General features: G+C 33.7%; 4 protein-coding genes across 4 annotated transcripts; 3 read left to right on the forward strand and 1 right to left on the reverse strand.

Annotated features, from left to right (window-relative positions):
* Positions 1-769: 769 nt before the first annotated feature.
* LOC122604568 (putative pentatricopeptide repeat-containing protein At3g23330) lies at positions 770-1,490 on the forward strand. Its single transcript, XM_043777452.1, has 2 exons — positions 770-1,379; positions 1,465-1,490. The coding sequence occupies exons 1-2, from the start codon at positions 770-772 to the stop codon at positions 1,488-1,490; spliced, it is 636 nt and encodes a 211-aa protein (XP_043633387.1).
* A 22-nt stretch (positions 1,491-1,512) lies between these two features.
* On the forward strand, positions 1,513-2,445 carry LOC122602580 (pentatricopeptide repeat-containing protein At2g13600-like). Its single transcript, XM_043775181.1, has one exon. It carries the CDS (start codon positions 1,535-1,537, stop codon positions 2,315-2,317), a length of 783 nt encoding a protein of 260 aa, XP_043631116.1. The 5' UTR covers positions 1,513-1,534; the 3' UTR covers positions 2,318-2,445.
* Positions 2,446-10,139: 7,694 nt separating this feature from the next.
* On the reverse strand, positions 10,140-11,351 carry LOC122606302. Its single transcript, XM_043779260.1, has 4 exons — positions 11,253-11,351; positions 10,857-11,157; positions 10,602-10,759; positions 10,140-10,509 (listed from the first exon to the last, which is right to left on the reverse strand). Exons 1-4 carry the CDS (start codon positions 11,319-11,321, stop codon positions 10,246-10,248), a joined length of 792 nt encoding a protein of 263 aa, XP_043635195.1. The 5' UTR covers positions 11,322-11,351; the 3' UTR covers positions 10,140-10,245.
* Positions 11,352-13,850: 2,499 nt separating this feature from the next.
* Positions 13,851-14,541, forward strand: LOC122605346. Its single transcript, XM_043778274.1, has one exon. It carries the CDS (start codon positions 13,944-13,946, stop codon positions 14,334-14,336), a length of 393 nt encoding a protein of 130 aa, XP_043634209.1. The 5' UTR covers positions 13,851-13,943; the 3' UTR covers positions 14,337-14,541.
* The last annotated feature ends 3,621 nt before the right edge of the window (positions 14,542-18,162 follow it).

The raw sequence follows: 18,162 nt of genomic DNA on the forward strand, positions 1-18,162 counted from the left end.
CCGATAATTATGATGACATCGACCAAATAATTAATAAAAACACTTTTGGTCCTTATATATTTTGATATAAATGTGTTTAATTTTATTTATATTTTGGATATATTTCTCAACTTATATTGGATTAACATTAACTATTTAACTTCAACATAATTAACTTGTTACTCTAATTTGTGACTATGTCGTATAAAATTATGAGTACAGATGCTCGCACGAAAACAATTCGGCATCCATGCTTTCCTGTGCTCAAAACCCTTTCAACGACAATTTTAAACCACTTTTCCTTAGACATAATACGACATCTCCTATACCATTTTTAAAGTTAATTCACAAAATGGACCACCACCCGACTTCAAAACAAAAAAAATAATATACACGCACGTCTTTAATATGTTGGAGAATTTCGTAGTTTTGTACCACTATTCGGTCTCAACTGGGCCAATCTGGCCAATGGGCTAATTTGTCAAATGACCAATACCTTCACCAAAACATGATTATCCAAATGATCCACGACAATATATTTTGTTAGACATTTATATAAAAGTAGTGGTCTGGTCCCAACTCATATAAACATATATCTATAATGTATCAATATCAATTTAACCCAATGTTTTTTAAAAACAGGTCCCTAGAATACGTCGTCACATCATCATCATATATATTTAGTTCCCAGCTAAAAAAAACTAGCCTGTTAACTGTTGCCTTTGCACATGGGTTTTCTTTGATTGCACACAACGTGTTTGATAAAAGGCCTGAAAGAAACATACTGAGTATGAATGACAATGAGCACCAAAAGTTGGCAACTTTTGTGCATGAAAATAGGTTAGGCAAGAAACCAACAAAGTTTGAACTTTGTACTATCCTTAAATGTTGTGCCAAGAAGCGGAACTCCCTTCTTGGGTCGCAAGTCCATGCCAAGATTATCCGTATCGGTTTAGGTGATAATTTGTATATAAATAGCGCGTTAGTTAACGTTTATTCTAAATGTGGTGTAATTTGTGAGGCGATGAGGGTGTTTGATGGAATGGAAGTTCATGATGAAGTGTCGTGGACTTCGATTATATGTGGGTTTTCGCAAAATGGGCAAGGGAGGGAAGCTGTTTGTTTGTTTAAGGAAATGTTGGTGACGGATGTTAGACCGAATTGTCAAACGTATGTTGGTGTTATTAGTGGTTGTAGTGAGCAAGAATCTGTGTTTAAATGTGGTGAGTTGCTTCATGGGCATGTAATAGTATTGGGACATGAAAGGAATGATTTTGTAACAAGTTCTCTTATTGATTATTATTCAAAGTGTGGAAAGATGGATAAAGTTGTTATGTTATTTGAAGCATCCGAGATTAGGGATGATGTTCTTTTAAATACTATGATTTCAGCATATTCTCGTAATTTACAAGGTGAAGATGGACTTCAACTTTTTATGAAAATGCGTAGTGCGAATGTGAGTCTGAGTGAACATGCTTTGACTAGTGTTTTGGATGCTTGTGGGGCGTTGACGGTTCTGCAACAAGGAATCCAAGTACATGCTTTGGTAACGAAGATGGGTTCTGACCAGAACGTGTTTGTGGTTGGGGCTTTGATCGATATGTACTCAAAATGTGGAGACGTTGATGAAGCTTATCGTGTTTTTGATCGTGCACCATGCAAAAACAACATATTATGGACTTCAATGATTACAGCGTTTGCACAGAGTGGTAGAGGCTTGGATGCTTTAGAACTCTTTGATCATTTGGTGATGGAAAGAAGATTTATCCCGGATCATGTTTGTTTTACTGTAGTGTTGACTGCTTGCAACCATGCTGGACTTCTTGACAAGGGTATTGACTATTTCGATAGGATGAGATCAGAATATAATTTGGCTCCTGAAGTGGATCAATATGCTTGCTTGATTGATCTATATGCAAGGAAAGGCGAGCTTAAAAGGGCAAAACAGGTAATGGAGGATATGCCATTTGATGCAAATGCAGTGATATGGAGTTCTTTCTTGAGTTCTTGTAAAAAGTATGGAAATGTAGAGCTTGGGAGAGAGGCAGCTTATAAGCTATTTAAACTGGAACCAAATAGTTCCGTGCCTTATCGGGTTTTAGCTGATATATATGCCGGGGCTGGTTTATGGAATGACGTGCAAAACATAACGAAACTGATGAATGACAACGGAGTAAGAAAAACAGTACCAGGGTGGAGTTGGGTTGAAGTAGATAATCAAGTCCTTGGATTCTCTGTGGGTGATGCTTCTCACCCTCGGTCAGAAGAAATTCATTTAGAATTGAGAAAGCTTAGTTTGGAGATGCTGAATAAACGTACTCTAGAGTATATCACTTAGAACTTCATTTTCTCTAATTTGAAAAATTATAGGTAAGGTATGTTTCTCTCTTCTTTTTTTAGATATCTATTTTTTTTACTGGTAGACACAAATAGATCAATGTATATGTAGGTATATATGCATATCACCATTTTACTTTAGGTTATCAATCGTTTATTTCTGTGTCATATGTTTGAATTATAGATGAATCAAGTTCTTCCAGTAACCATCAAGCTTATGAAGGTTGATCTCTTATGTCTGATCCAAACAATCTATCACGTTGCTTATCTGTAGTTGATCATAGTGAACAAGTTTCTATCCGGTACCATTACATTCATGATAATTAAATGAAATCTTGGAAAAAGATATCGATCAATCAATGGTTTGAATTACTGACTAAATGTTTGATTGACAGTCTTTTGTAACCACTTCAATTTCTTTGATACTTGGTACCTTTAGTAATTGCATGATAGTGATTCTGTGAGTTAATAAGCACACGACCTTGATATTTAATGATACCTTTAGTAATTACATGCACTGAATTTTGTGAAACAAACGTTTCGGGTTTGAACTGGCTTGGTTTACCAGGTCTGTAAACAACCCATGGAGGTAAAGTTTAGGGTAAATTGTTTTGAAAGTACTCCAACTTTTCTCAAATAGCTTTATGGGAGTCGGTTCAAAAAACGCTTCTTTTGTGGGCTAAACTTGGCAAAAACATCAGGTGGAGTATTTGGTACTCTGGGATGATTTCAGATAACATAAACCTGCAAAAGTGTTGTAATATACAGTCACTTCCCAAAAATTGAAAGGTGATTAGAGTGGTATAGCTATTGTGCATAATCCTTAGAAGGGGAGAGCAAGGCACCTTACAAATTTTGAAGCGATTCCACTGGTGGAACTACACGAATACTAGGGGTAGCCTGAGCTACAGGTCCGTTAAATTTTTGTAGTATAAATTTTTTGAAATATGATGTATTTTTTATTGGTGCTACGGGTCAAATAAATATGGGATACCGGTCAATGTATCTAATTTTAAACTTTCGAAAGATTTTCCTATCAATATAACTTATAAGCATGCATTTGTGCTAATAAATATGTAAAGAAGACTCCAAAAGTGCTAAAAACTCTTAAAAACCCACTATATATAGACAAAAATCCTTAAAAAAGTGCTAAACACTGTAAGAGTTTAGACGTTATCGTTACTTTGCGACGATACGAGGCTAACCAAAAAAATGTGTGCTACCGGTCATCTGCGATCCTGGTTCCGCCACTGGATTCCAAAGTGTGCTGCAACTCATGGACAACTTGTTCAATCTTCAGGCATTGAGGTGGACTAATGGGGAACACACTGAGCATGATACTCCAAACTTGATAGTTAAAGCCAGACATTCCTCTATTTTACTTTTTTCTACCGTACTTTTCATAGCAATTGCATCCTCAGGTCATTCACCATCAATAACATGAGTTACATAATCTGGAAACTTGGAAAGGCCGGCCTTGCATTTTTGTGAAAGCTAAGGTCTATATAAAACATGTTGTCTGTTGGCCTTTTTCCTATCGTTACCTCCAATATTAACATTCCAAAACTGTAGACATCCTCAGTACTAGTCATCTCATTCCCTTAAACCATACTCTGCTATTTGCAATAAATTTGAGTTTAAAAAGGTAATAGTGTAAATATAGAATAGCATCCAAGAATTTATGAACTTTATACAGTTGTGCATGCCATATTGTTCCTCTAATCCCAGCTGAGCTGTTTTTGATTGAGTCCATTCCAAGAAATCGTGCTAACAAAACTCTCCAACATGTGCCACCATATCATCATTGAGATTATGGTTATAGAATACACTCCTTTTATTTCAGGATTTATAAACTTGCTTCCTATATGCAGTTCCAAATCTAGGACCTCATGAAACCCATGGATTTGCTAGAAACAGGTTATGGACTTTTGATGCCCCTTTGTGTTGGATATAATTGTATAAGTCTTGGGGTCAAAAGTTTAGGGACTAAATTGTATATAGTCCAAAGTTGTAATATATAAACCGGTTAGTTTAAGGAACGGGCTTGGTGTTATTTGGGCCAACACATACACATGGACATTACGATTGAGAAAAGACATGAAGATTCAAGGAGCGGTTACCGGATGAATTGAAGAGACACGATGGATCGGTTTATGCTACTATAAATAGGTTATTTGTATCTTGGTTTTACGTGTGTCTTATTCAATGTAAACAACGGGTTTGTTGTTTATAATATAATCAAATTTCTTGTTCAATCTTGTGAGTTTGATCCTGTGGATATGGAATCTCGATTCTTAACACTTTACTCCCTTCTGATGCTGCCAATTAAGTTTTCATTGATTTGATTTTTAGGCCTACAAAAAAGGATTTGAAAAATATGGCCTCACAGGTACATCTCATAAACTTATCGCGTGTTGATACATTTGCTTTATATAGATTGAATACATAGACTTGAAAGGCATGCTGCCGGAGGAGCAAAAGTATAGTACTTTGATCTTCTTATCAAGCTAAAGACAAAGCAGAGACATCTTTTTCGTTACATTCAGAAATGTGAATATCATAATTTTGTATGTTTTTATACGGTGAGTACAATTTTTGTTTAGTTTTGTGACCATTAGCATGGATTACTAATAATGTTAATATTGAATCACTGCAGGTCAAAGCCTATAAGAATCATGAATTTGGGAGGAGGTGCCCAAGCTCTGCAGGATGAAGAGGAAGACGCCGTTCACCCTCATCTTGGGCGGATCAAGAATGCATTTGGCGTAGAAGAGAGTGATGAGGAGGTAAGTGTCTATCTTTATCCTTCTACTCTGACCTGGTGGGTAGCAAAGTTTGTTTAGGGCGTAATGTTATGTTAACTTTTTTTTATCAAGATGGCTAGATGGTTGTGTTGAGTAATGGGTTTAAATGTGTTATGGTCAGATAAGTCATTTTATGAGGTCACAACAGGTCAGACTGTGACTCGAAAGACTTTTGGATGAAACTTTTAAATACATGTATAAAATAATTAGGTTGCAAATAGGATTACAGAAACTATATTAGTATTTCAGTAATAATGTAGTCTTTGACTATAATGTATGAAGTTTTACTTCTATGCATTTTGATGACCATCTATGTGTCCATGTCTCCTGTTTGAAGTCATTACTGGCGTGTGTGTGTGTGTGTGTGTATAACTATGTACGCATATCTTGCCTTCCTTACGCTGCATATCAAAATCATTCTTAGACTGCTTAACTGTTGATAGCAGAGAGTTCCCTGGAAGAAATCCAACCTACTGCTTCTAAAGCCTCTTCAAGTAAGAAGAGAAGGAATGATAATGGGTCTTCAAATAGTTGTCTGTTATATTTGCTGTTATTAGTTATTTGGAAAATGTTAGGAAAACCCAACACACTATATATTAAGCCTGGTCTAAAAATGTTAAGAAGACTTAACTTATTGTCAAAATAACCCATCCCTAAGCCGTAACTAAAGCAATCATATAAAAAATATCCAGGTTCATTCATATGGTTTTAACCTGAATGACATTATCTTGATAGGATGGATCGATGTATATCTATATAGTCCACTAGTAGTTGCGCTGAAGTTCTGTTGGAAAATATTAACGCCTTCCTTGTATAGACCAAAATTTTTTGAAGAATTGGAGTTAATAATGTATTTCAGTGCTAAAAAACAGTCGAAGCTAGACAAAGAGTCAAAGATGGAAAGAGATGCTCAGTGCTAAGAAAAACAAAACGCAATGTTCAGCAATGTATCGGGTATTTTGACTTTGACCTTTTGGACAAGGATAACAAGGTTACAAGCATAGCAAGGTTACAATTATCTAATGAAAAGACTACTAAATCACTATACCACTGTACATCACCAAATATGCTTAAACTTTTGTACTGTATAATATTATAAAGACACATTTGATAGTGTACGGTTTTAACTAAGTAGTGTATAAATCATTACCCTTTTAAGTGTCGGACATTTTAATTTTAAATTTTGACCGTTAATATTTTTGTTTGTGTTGTAACATTTGGTATAAAATATATAAATGGATTAGGTTTAAACGTATCTTTTATTAATATAACTTTGATTAATTAATACGTAATACTAATGAAATTATTTATTTTTAAAGTTGAAAAATAAATACTTAAACTAAGACATTGACGAAATAATACGATATATTATTTTAACAGTATGATTTTGCAACGTTTTTATTTTATAATTTATTTGAACAATAACTTTTGTTATTTTAATTGATACATACGAGTAATATTTTTAAAATAAAATTTATGAATTTAGCGTATTAAGTTAATTAGTAGTCTTCTTCTTGGTTTCGGATTCTTCCTTGGCCTATTCATACTCATACTCTGGTTGCAAAAGCTATATATATATCCATAATTCCAATTATTATCACGCATATGATATAATTCGATCTTTCATAAAAACCGAACGAATTTGTTAATTAATTCGTCAATAATAATAATAATAATAATAATAATAATAATAATAATAATAATAATAATAATAATAATAATGTCGACAACCACCATTGAAGAGTCGCAAATATCGTTATGCTGGTGCAATACATGCACTAAACTCGTAACTCTTGAAACTCATTATTTGTCTTCATCAAGCAGCGTGTTATGTCCTAATTGCAAAAATGGTGGGTCCATTAACAAGATAACTCGTGATCAACTTTCTCCATCACTTGAAATCCCTTACGAAATCACCGATTATGGGCACCCGTATATCTTCATCCGTCGTAAACCAGATAACACTACACGGGAAGAAGAGTTTGATTGTTATTTTGATAATGGATCAGGGTCGGGTTTTACACTATTACCATCATCAGAGCGGTCGGGTTTTACACTATTATCATCATCAGAGCCGGACTTGTCAATGGATGAGTCAGATGATGTCGATGAATATGTTGACTTTAATTATGTTATGGATTGTTTGTTACTAAGAGATGGTAAACGTAAGTTTGCTGAAGAAGAAGAAGAAGAAGTGGTCGGGTTAGTAGCATGGCGATTGGCAGATGGTTCGTCGGCGTTTGGGAGGTTTTCGGGTGGTGAAAGATTATTTCCAGTGGTGTTTATAGTAGATACCAAAACGGTAAGAGAGATAATTGACGATTTATTCTATTTTGTAGAAGAGATAATTGAGGACTCATTCGAGTTTGTAAAACTTTGTGTATATGCATGTCTTAGTACGTTGTGGTCGATATAGGCCGGCAATTTTCCCAAAATTTGTTTTTTCTACCATTATGCTCTTACTTTAATTAGTCTATCTATAATTATTTGTATTGTACACGTACATATAGATTCATTCATAGCGTGAACAACTGAACATAATTTATCTTTGTTCTTTTTTCTTTTCATTTCATTTACTATTTTGTTTGTATCTTAGTTCTCAACTTTACTCTTGCAATTGATCAACAATATGTATCTCACTTTCATGCTTGCATATATTTTAACGAGTTAACGGGCCGGGTTTCAATTTCTGTTTCATGAATAGCCCAAATAGTTGAAATTTGAATGAGGATCGTTTTTACACGTTCAAGTATCAAGAATTGAAACTGGGAAGAATTGGGAACAAGTTAACTAATGTTCAAGATTATTTTTATTCAACGTGACAAAAAAAAAAGTAACAAATAATGATATACAGTAAATAATTAGCGGATCGATAATAATGTTAATAGCATTATAATGTATTAATGCAAAGTTGCAAACACATAAACTAACAAAGTCCAGCTAGCGAAACCATTAATATTTAACCTAATAAACTTATAAACCTCCAACTTGAGCATCGTTATAGATGTTAATTAACGATCTAGCAACAACTTCATAGCCACCTTTTTAATAAGCCTTTTTGAAACTGGATGGAAATAATAAAAAAACATACTCGATCGTATAAGATGTGGAACCCCATACAAATGAATCTTATAATATGTTTTTCAATATAGTTTAATATGTTTTTCAATATAGATTAATTCAATATAGATTAATCTATATTGAAAAACATATTAAAAGATTCATTTGAAAAACATATTAAAAGATTCGTTCGTCACTAATTTTGTTTAGAGACCAAAAAATGTTATTTTTTGGCCACTAATGTTGTTTAGTGTCCAAATTTAGTGACCATATTTTCTTAATGGTAACTAAATAAGGTTATTAGTGACCAAATTTTAATCGTCACTAAACAAAGTCGTCACTAATCGGCTTTTTTCTTGTAGTGATTGTTGATTATCGTTGTTATTGCTATGAGATCATATCAAAGCAACCTATATCAAAATTTGTCTATATCTCAAAGCTCATAAAAATTCATGTCAATTAGGAAATTCGAGTCGCACCTCGCACGACTTAATTTATTGCAACAACAGTAGCATCTAATCTTTACACCAGTGAGGTGTGTGGAAAGTGAATTCTTTTGTTTTTACTGACTACATTAAGTAATCATGTTTGTTGGCCGACTTTCACATGACTACATTAACAAGCAAGTTAGCAAAACAAAACATATAGCCTACCACACGATAGGGAATGACGAACAAAACATAACATATAAGATCTTATTTGAACATATTAAGCAACAACACATGCATAAAACCAAACATATATATGAGATGAGAGTAACTATCAAATGTGATGCAACAACTCTCCTTTTCTCATTCCGGCAAATCATAAAAGTAAATAAAAATGATATCATTTAAGACATACGTACAATGAAGTAGTTAGTAGATATTTATGTAAAAGGCATAAAGTTCAATGAGTTTATATATGATATATTAACGAAAAGCTTTTGGTTAATTCAATTAACGAAAAGCTTCTTCAAATGATGCCAGGTTATCTATTACTTCATTCAAGTTTAATATTCATTTACAAATTTCAAAGTTATTAAATTCTATTATTAAAATATATATGGTAATTTCTAAATGCAGGTGAGGAAGTAGTCTATTTTAGTGCGGATAGTCTATCTGAAGCCGATGAAGCCACAGAAATTGACATGGCTTTGTTCTTTACAGACGTCCTAAACAGTCTACATTTGTCCGGATTACCACAACACAAATTGTCATTGAAAGTTGGAGCTCCGGTAATGTTACTTCGAAACATTGATCAAGCAAATGGTCTATGCAACGGCACCAGAATGCAAATCACAAAGCTTGGAAGACAAGTGATTGAAGCAAAAGTCATAACTGGAACAAACGTTGTTCAGGTTACATTAATTTCTAGACTTAAGATGACACCGTCCGACAAGAGGATTCCAATTAAAATTTGTTGTGAACAGTTTCCCATTTCAGTGTGCTTTGCAATGACCATCAACAAAAGCCAAGGCCAATCTTTGGATCGAGTAGGATTGTATCTCCCACGTCTTGTTTTCAGCCATGGACAACTATACGTGGCAGTCTCTAGAGTGAAAAGCAAAAAATGTTTGAAAATCTTGATTACTAATCAAGATAACAATGTCAGCAAAACAACTACTAATGTTGTTTACAAGGAAGTTCTCCAATTTCTTTGAACTTTATTGTAAGTTTATACTTTCAATTTCAAATTTCCCATTTCCAGAACCTAATGTGTAAGGTGTAAATGAAAAACCCAAATGTTTGACCTTTGTATTATTATATTATTATTAGTTGGAGTATTTTAGTAATCAATTAATAGTATTAAGTGACTACATCTAATGTAATCTACGTCAACAACAAAAACAACTACATAACACACTATATACATTGTAGAAGAAGAGATTTTTCAACACTTTTGGCAACAAGGCCAAAAGAAACTTAGCAGAATATTTATATGAGGTATGTTGCTGCAAAAGCAAATCAAAATCAGCAACCATACCTCTGCTACATCCAAGTTCCTAAAGTTAAATAATCCAGATACCATTTATACATACATAAATTGTCCAAAGAGTACCTTCCATGATGCTGACATTTTAGACTTAACACACATCCAAGTGAAGTGTTCCATCTTCGTGGTTGTCATCCGGATTGAACTGAAACCTCGATTTCTCATCTTCCTCCACTCTTGTATGTCCCATGAAGTACGTCCAGTCCATGATCATAACTTGGTGAGTAAGATCTCTTGGCCTCCTTGCATCCAGCCTTGGAGCCAAATGGAATGGGAAATTAAGTTGACCAAAGTGAAGAATCCCATTACCATAGTTGAACAGCTTATGCTTTCGGACAAAGAACTTTGGGACAGTCTACATGGGACGAAAAATACTTCACCCTTGTGATCACTAAAAAAATATTTATAGAATTGACATATACAATTAAATAAGAGATGAATGGATACCATTTCATTCCTTGCAACAGTGTGATGGCGGATTGTCTGGAAGAAGTGTGAAACACGTTTGGAGTGAGCAGGATGAGCATGCCTACACTTGTGGGATTTTGGCTCATCATCATCCGAAGAAGATGGCCAGAAGTTCATCTCCTTATTGTCAGTGAACACTACATCATAAACAATTTGTACAATACGTTAAGCTGTAACAAAGTATGGAAGTTACAATAATTCATAATTAAATTTTAGAAACAAAAATACTATTACCTTCCTTATGAACATCAACAATATTTCCATTAGGTCCAAACACATCTACTGTGAATGTCAAGTCGGCGTTGTTGGTGAATTTAAGTTTGTAACCCGGACAAAGATTATTCTGTGAACAAAAGTTCCTCCACCCAATCCCTTCAAAACCACAAGCAACCCTTCCATTCAGACCATCCACGCCATAATAGTGATAGGTTACATTGACTTTTGCATTTTCCTTCCTTCCGAAAACAACAGCAGTAGTTTGCCAACCTTGATTAGCGTTTCTGTTCAACTTAAAGAGCAGGGTGGGAGAAAGCACCTATAAACAAAAACAATGACTCATTACCCACACTACTATAATAAACTAAAATGGAAGACATAACAAAGATGAACATTGTTTTGTCTTTTTTGTACCACTTGATGAAATGTGTAATCGGTTACTTCAATCAGCTGACTGTTAACAGTAGAGTCACCAGGCCTCATCGCCCTACAAAATTCCAAACCAGTTGGACTGTAAAGCTGGATACCAAATGTAAAATCCTTTTTCCAAGTAAAGCAAAGAGTATGAAATTGCTTGTAGGGATCCGACTTCACAAAATTACTCCAGGAAGTACCGGAAACCAAACAACTCCCATCCTTCAAACGCGCAGCATAAAGAACATGTCTGTTGCCCCTAATATCAACCAATTTCATACGAAACATAGTTTCTTCTGGCAAGACATTGGCTACAAGCTTTGGTATGATCTTAAAAACATTATGAAAATACCATATATAAAATATAACATACATATATTTTGGTGAAAAACCATATGGTAAGTTTTTTGAAGATATAAACGACTAACCAATTGCTTTTCCAAGTGCTTAGCATCTCCACATTTGACCAAAAGCTGGAATTCAAATTCAAGCTACGCATATGAATAAAACAAAACACATAAGTTTAGGTTATATCTCACTTCTCATCATGTACCTACTCAAACCAAAACAATATAACACTCTAAATCCGCATATTAAAGTATTTAGGCTAAAAATCGAATTACTTTTAAAGAAAACCCTAAATTATATTAAAAATGGAATAATTATCATATAAACCCTAAAAAAACAGATGACTACAAATAGAATAATAATAAAATTAAGACAATGACAGATATACTTATATATATATATATATTATCTATTATTTCAATTTGTTTTGTCTAAAAAAAAGCACACATGGTCCATGGTCCCGAAATAGTAAAAGAAAACAAAAAAACGGAATACAAAAATGGTCCCCTGTCTAATCCACCATTTTTTTTATAAACCCTAAAAAACACATGGTCCCAGATGAAATAATGGTAAATAACTTAAAATACAAAGCCACTTTTTTTATAAACCCTAAAAAACACCATTTTTTTGTTGACTGATTAAATCCAAAAGATGAGTAACCACAAAAACTCATTAAACGAAGAAAAAGTAAATACAAAGCCAAAAGATCATACCTTTCCAGACATAGTTGACCGATTTTTTTCAAGAAAAAAGAGAGTTGATGGCGACCTTAGTGAAAAGGAATCGGTGGGCGAGAATTTTGTGGTGGGGATAAGCAAGTCAGATTAATCAGGGTAGATATTTTAGGATTAGATTAGACAATATTTTCAGATTTAACCCACTACTTTCGTTGGTTTATAAAATCAGCACCAAATTTTAGTTTTCTAAAATTTTAATAAAACATATATTTGTTAACTAGATCTTTTACCCGCATGATGTGCGGATTTTTTTTTAAGCAGTATAATAATAAACTATATTATGAAACATGAAAAATATAGTGACCTCTAATCTTTGGATGATAGATTATGTAATGTGAACTCCATGCATAATGTTTTAACATATAAATAGACCTATTTTGATGCATCTATTATCGTCTATTAGTTCATATAGATTATATTATTTGCACATCATGATGATTGAATCTTTTGACTACATGGAGCTTGATGAATGTTTAACTATTTGTTAAATAGCAATTATATACATACACAAAATAAAGCTTAAAAAAAACCGTTTTTATAGAATTACTAATGTGATTAGATTATATTACCATTCATCCTAAATACATACAAATGGAATCAATAACAAATGAATTTGTAATCGTAAGTACAATTCTACCAATTGATAATTTAAAAAAAACATGGAGATGTCAGATAAGATAAATCTTATGTGGCAACATTTAAGCATAGCTTTGATTTAGAGAGGATGACTTAAAAGGCTAGGATTCCTACTGTTTTAATATTTATATAGATAATTTTTTGTTTTAATTATTTAAAAATTTTTCCAACTTTGGCCCGTGTTTATACACGGGGTCTACATCTAGTATTGATATATAAGGTTTTAATCGACCACGGAATTCAATACCAGAACCATACTCAAATATTTGTCATATGAATTGCATTTATCTATTTTTGAAAAATAATGATAAAAAATTGAAAGAAAAATGTGAAAAACAACATTTATATCTATTATACCTTATAAAAGGGAAACCCATCACCTAAAATCTTAAAAGATGAATTGATATAGTTAAAATACTCGGTCCTTCTATTTATTAATTTAAACATATTCAACTAATATCAATTAGTTTTATATTTACCACAACGCCCCCACCACCCGTCACCGTAACCACATGTCGCCCACCACCAGCCCGCACTGCTATCATTATCACTGCCGCATTATGTGGGCATATGACTCGTAATAATAAATAACGATGAGCCAAAACTAAAATAATAATTATGCTTAACATGTTGTTTATTTTGTTAGATACAAATATATATATATATATATGGAAGTAGTTAATAGAATCCCTAATTGTATTAATTTTTAAACACATAAAGTTTAATAATCACTACTGTTGATCCAAACACATAAAGATTCTAACATATTTAATTTTTAAAAAAAATTATAATTAATCAAAATGTAATAAACAAAACAAATATAGAAGTTTAGACGTCATAACTCATAAATTAGAACCGCGTGTTTTATTTGACCCGAGTCACACATCCCACCTATACATATACTTTTCCGTCATCTATACATATATCATCACACATCTCTCACCACCAAATCAATCCTTAATCATCATCCATGGCGTTAGAATGGGTGGTTTTAGGCTACGCAGCAGCAGCAGAAGCCGTAATGATCCTCCTCTTAACTCTCCCCGGCCTCGGCTCACTCCGAAAAGGCCTCATTTCCGTCACCACATCTCTCTTAAAACCGTTTTTATCCATCGTTCCTTTTTGTCTATTTTTACTGGCGGATATTTACTGGAAATATGAAACCAGACCTACTTGTGAAGACTCTAACTGTTCTCCTTCTGAACACTTACGTCATCAGAAATCCATCATGAAAAGCCAGCGTAACGCTCTTCTGATTGCCTCAGCGCTTGTTTTTTACTGGATTTTGTATTCTGTTACTAAGATGCTTGTGAAAGTTGATCAACTTAATCAGAGGATTGAGAGGTTGAAGAATAAGGAGTGAGTGAGGTATTTGTTTCTAGATCTGGATCTGGATCTGAATCTGAATCTGATTTTATTTAATTAGGTTTTTTTTTTTAGTTTTTGTTATCAGAGGATTTATATATCTATATCTATATCTATTGGCTATTGTTGTTGAATATTTGTTTTGATTTGAGGATCAGGACTAGTACCTTTTTTAAATGAATGATCTCCAGGCGATTTAATTATTATGATTGTTATTGAAATTTGTTTGAATTTTGGATTTGGTGATGTTAGGTTAAATGAAATCGGTATGACTTTATGTATATAAGTTGAGCAAGTTTTAGATGCGGATTTTCGATTAGGTTTTGGTATGTGATTACACATTGAGCGAGTGTTGGATGTGGATTTCGATTAGGTTTCGTTACGTGGTTGTATCAGTGATGTTAGTGGTGTGGTTATGACTTCACGATTATTTTGCCATAGGACGGTTGAATTTGGTGTGAGATGTTCTGCAGATTGTGGATGACTTTACGATTATTTTGCCATACACATTGTGGTGCTTTCTTTGTTTTATGCCGAATCAATGACCTGTTCATGAATTTTGTTTTTACCAGAGCGTGATGGTTTAAGTAATCCAAGTATCAGCTTTGTAGTTTTGGATAAGGTTTTTGAGGTAGTGGCTTGTAATAGGAAAATCGATTTTAGAATTCGTTGAGATTAGAACAGCTAGGTAGATTTGGATTGCTTCTTGGTAAGGATAAGTTAAATGAGTTACATATATGTTTTAAAATGTTATAATTAGTTTGAATTATGGGAAACATATGAAAGTCAGTGTTGATTTGCTATTATCGGCCAAATGTTCAAGGTTACTAGTTTGAATTATGGGAAACATATGAAAGTCAGTGTTGATTTGGTGTTATGGGCCTTTAAAAGTTTAGAACCACTAGTAATTTCAGTTTTCATTCAAAGCTCACAAATTCTGATTACTTTTTTTGAAATTTCTGTATTAGGTTTTAGTTATTTTGAGTAGCCTGATTTGCATTGTTCATGAATTATGCACGACTGCATGAGTGATTGAGGTTGGAAATTTGGAATTAAAGCAACTAGGCTCTAAAAGATACAAAACTTTATTTTGGGACAAAGTAGTTGTGGTATTATGCTGAATTGGTTAGGAAGTTAGGTTGCTTTATCAATTCGATTAACAGTTTGAACTCAATTAATTAGTACCTACTCTATTAATTTCATTGGCATTTGAAATAACTAGTTCAAAAAGTAGCTGCTGGTTAAAGAAGTTTAACCTCCTCAACATTTATGGGGGCAGGGCAAAGATGAGGAGGTACCTCAACATTTGAGGCAGACGAGACTACTTAATCATACAAGCTTCAGGTGAAAACACCTTTACTATCATTTTCTATCTGTGGTTTTTTATAAGTAGTCTCGTCTGCCTCAAATGCTGGTTAAGAAGTTTAACCCGGACCCCCTTGTTTTCCTTTGGTATAAGTAGAGTCGTGAGGTACCTCCTCATCTTTGCCATGGTAGCATGGGGCTACTCAAATGCTCGATGGGGCCTCCCAGGATGGTGTTTACTCTTATCTTATCGATCAGATAGAGTTCTAGTGGAGATTCTTAGAACACTATCTGATATGGCTATAATCTTGTTTGGATGGAGGTGGTGGGAGTGTGGAACTAGTGTAAATGTTAAATTCTATGCTCATGGTGATTGTTACGGTCACATACTTAGGTATGATGGTGCCTAACTAGATGTTGGTTGGCATTTGATCTGTGGTTGTTGCTGAAACATTTGGAAACTCGCGTACAAGCTCTCATCTCGCCTATGATTTGTATCTGTGGTAACGTATAACATTTTCTGCATTTCTATTTATGTGTGACTGGAAGTCTGGAAGGTTGTGATTTCTTGTCACCAATACAACCTCAAATCTTTTCAACGCAAAGACTGCCTAAGCAAAGTTATTTACCGACTAGCATAGTCCTTGCACAATGCGTCGGTGGTAAATTTATTCTGTCAGTGGTATAGATTTGACGGAATTGACATGATAAAACATAGATAATTGTCCACGCTTTCCTTACTAATTGATTTTTTAAGATATTATTGCTGGGATAAGTATGTATGTTTGTTGTTACTTTCCCATGATTGTTCTACGGATGTGTGATGGAGATGATTGAGAGTTGTTTCTTTGATTGTGTGAGTCAGTTTACTTTCCCACTGCTGTTCTTTTGTGTTCGAAGCCATACAATAGTAATTCCTTCATTGTTTCCCTGGCCCTCTCTTCGGCAAAAATCCCTTTGCTAATCCCGGTTAAGCTTTGTCTTCTTACTCTGAAACAGCGAGTTCCTTTTCCAAGTAGAGGTACTAATACCTCTAGATATAGGCAGTGTTTGGTTTGAGACTGAGGTATGTCCTCGATTATATATGGGTATGACTGTATGTTTAAGGATATGATCTTAAGGAAAAGGAGTGGATACCCATTGAATTGGGAATCCTCTACACATTTATAGGCTGAGGTTTAGAATTACATAGCCAATTTCAATGCTTTACTCCTATTAGGGTAAACTGAGCATTCACTTATGTGACCGTGTTAAAAGGCATATTATAGATGATTGGAATCAGTTATGGAACTTGATTTCTGTGGACACTGGACAGTATGTAAAATACATGTTGCAGACACTAGTTTGGGTGGCTTGCTTCTTGTCTTCTTTTGGGATCCAAGTGGTTTATGATGGGATATATTAAGACTTTAGTGGCGGCTAAGTCGACCCCGTCAAGTCGGTTGGTTAAGGGCATAAATAATGTCGTTTCTTACTATGCATCTTTATAGATTGGATTGACCTGCTAACACATCTTCTACAATTAAAATGCTTTAAAACAGAAGTTGCAATATGTTATCAGATCCCCCGATGTAGAGAATTTTGTAAATGTGATTAGTTTCGACGTTTTCTACCCATTTGATGAGTCCTTTAAATTCCTCTCTTTTATTGCTTATTCAATCATTAGCGATAAACATAATTTAAATTCAATTTTTGAATTAGTCGAATTTGCCACCGGCTTACATGATTAGATCAAGTTATCGTTTCTTAAATTTGTCAATCAGTCGATGTGAAGATTTCGGTTATTTGAGGCAGACGAGACTACTTAATCATACAAGCTTCAAGTGAAAACACCTTTACTATCATTTTCTATCTATGGTTTTTTAAAAGTATCTAAGGAAGTTTATTAACTACTTGGCCGATTTTACTTTAAACCCCATACTTAAAACCAAAGGTGAGACTTCGTTCTAAAAATTCTATAAGAGAACTAGAGAAGTTCTGTTTGAACCTCACCCACGACTCTATCGTCTCGCTCTGCCCATTGATAAAGTAAACAACACTCTAAATAATATGAGACTGCTAAAATTTCTGGCAAGAAAACCACATCCCTTTTGTGTTGTACCATATAAAAATTGCTCAGTAACAGGTACTCTAAATACAACTCGTTTTCATGATTTATTGACAGCGTAGTCTCAATGTATCACGTAATGTGATCAGAATATGAAGTTGACTTGAAATTACTTTGAAAGTGTTGGAGTGATGGATGGGAAATCCTAGATGATAAAAGTGACACATGAATTAAAATGAGATATCACGCAATTTATAATGTTATAAAGTATGACTAATGAATTTTCATCTCACGATTCTTAGTTTAAACATGTTTAAAGATCTAAATGACAGCAAATTAAGTTTTGTTCTAAATGCACATTAAGAGTTAAAAGAAATTCTTTTCTTCAAACAAAATCCCAAATGGGCCATGAGAAACTATGGCAAAATATATTATAATTAAGAAAAAATAAATAATAAATCCTCCTAATTAA

Source organism: Erigeron canadensis, chromosome 6, assembly GCF_010389155.1.
Source record: "Erigeron canadensis isolate Cc75 chromosome 6, C_canadensis_v1, whole genome shotgun sequence".
In the NCBI taxonomy this organism is placed as follows: Eukaryota; Viridiplantae; Streptophyta; class Magnoliopsida; order Asterales; family Asteraceae; genus Erigeron; species Erigeron canadensis.

Coding starts and splice junctions, on each gene's coding strand:
- LOC122604568 (XM_043777452.1), top strand. CDS start 770: ATGAATGACAATGAGCACCAAAAGTTGGCAACTTTTGTGCATGAAAAT. Junction 1,380..1,464: donor TATGATTTCAGCATATTCTC/GTAATTTACAAG, acceptor TGCTTTGACTAG/TGTTTTGGATGCTTGTGGGG.
- LOC122602580 (XM_043775181.1), top strand. CDS start 1,535: ATGGGTTCTGACCAGAACGTGTTTGTGGTTGGGGCTTTGATCGATATG.
- LOC122606302 (XM_043779260.1), bottom strand. CDS start 11,321: ATGAGGCCTGGTGACTCTACTGTTAACAGTCAGCTGATTGAAGTAACC. Junction 10,760..10,856: donor TGTTGATGTTCATAAGGAAG/GTAATAGTATTT, acceptor TTTATGATGTAG/TGTTCACTGACAATAAGGAG. Junction 10,510..10,601: donor CTGTTGCAAGGAATGAAATG/GTATCCATTCAT, acceptor CGTCCCATGTAG/ACTGTCCCAAAGTTCTTTGT.
- LOC122605346 (XM_043778274.1), top strand. CDS start 13,944: ATGGCGTTAGAATGGGTGGTTTTAGGCTACGCAGCAGCAGCAGAAGCC.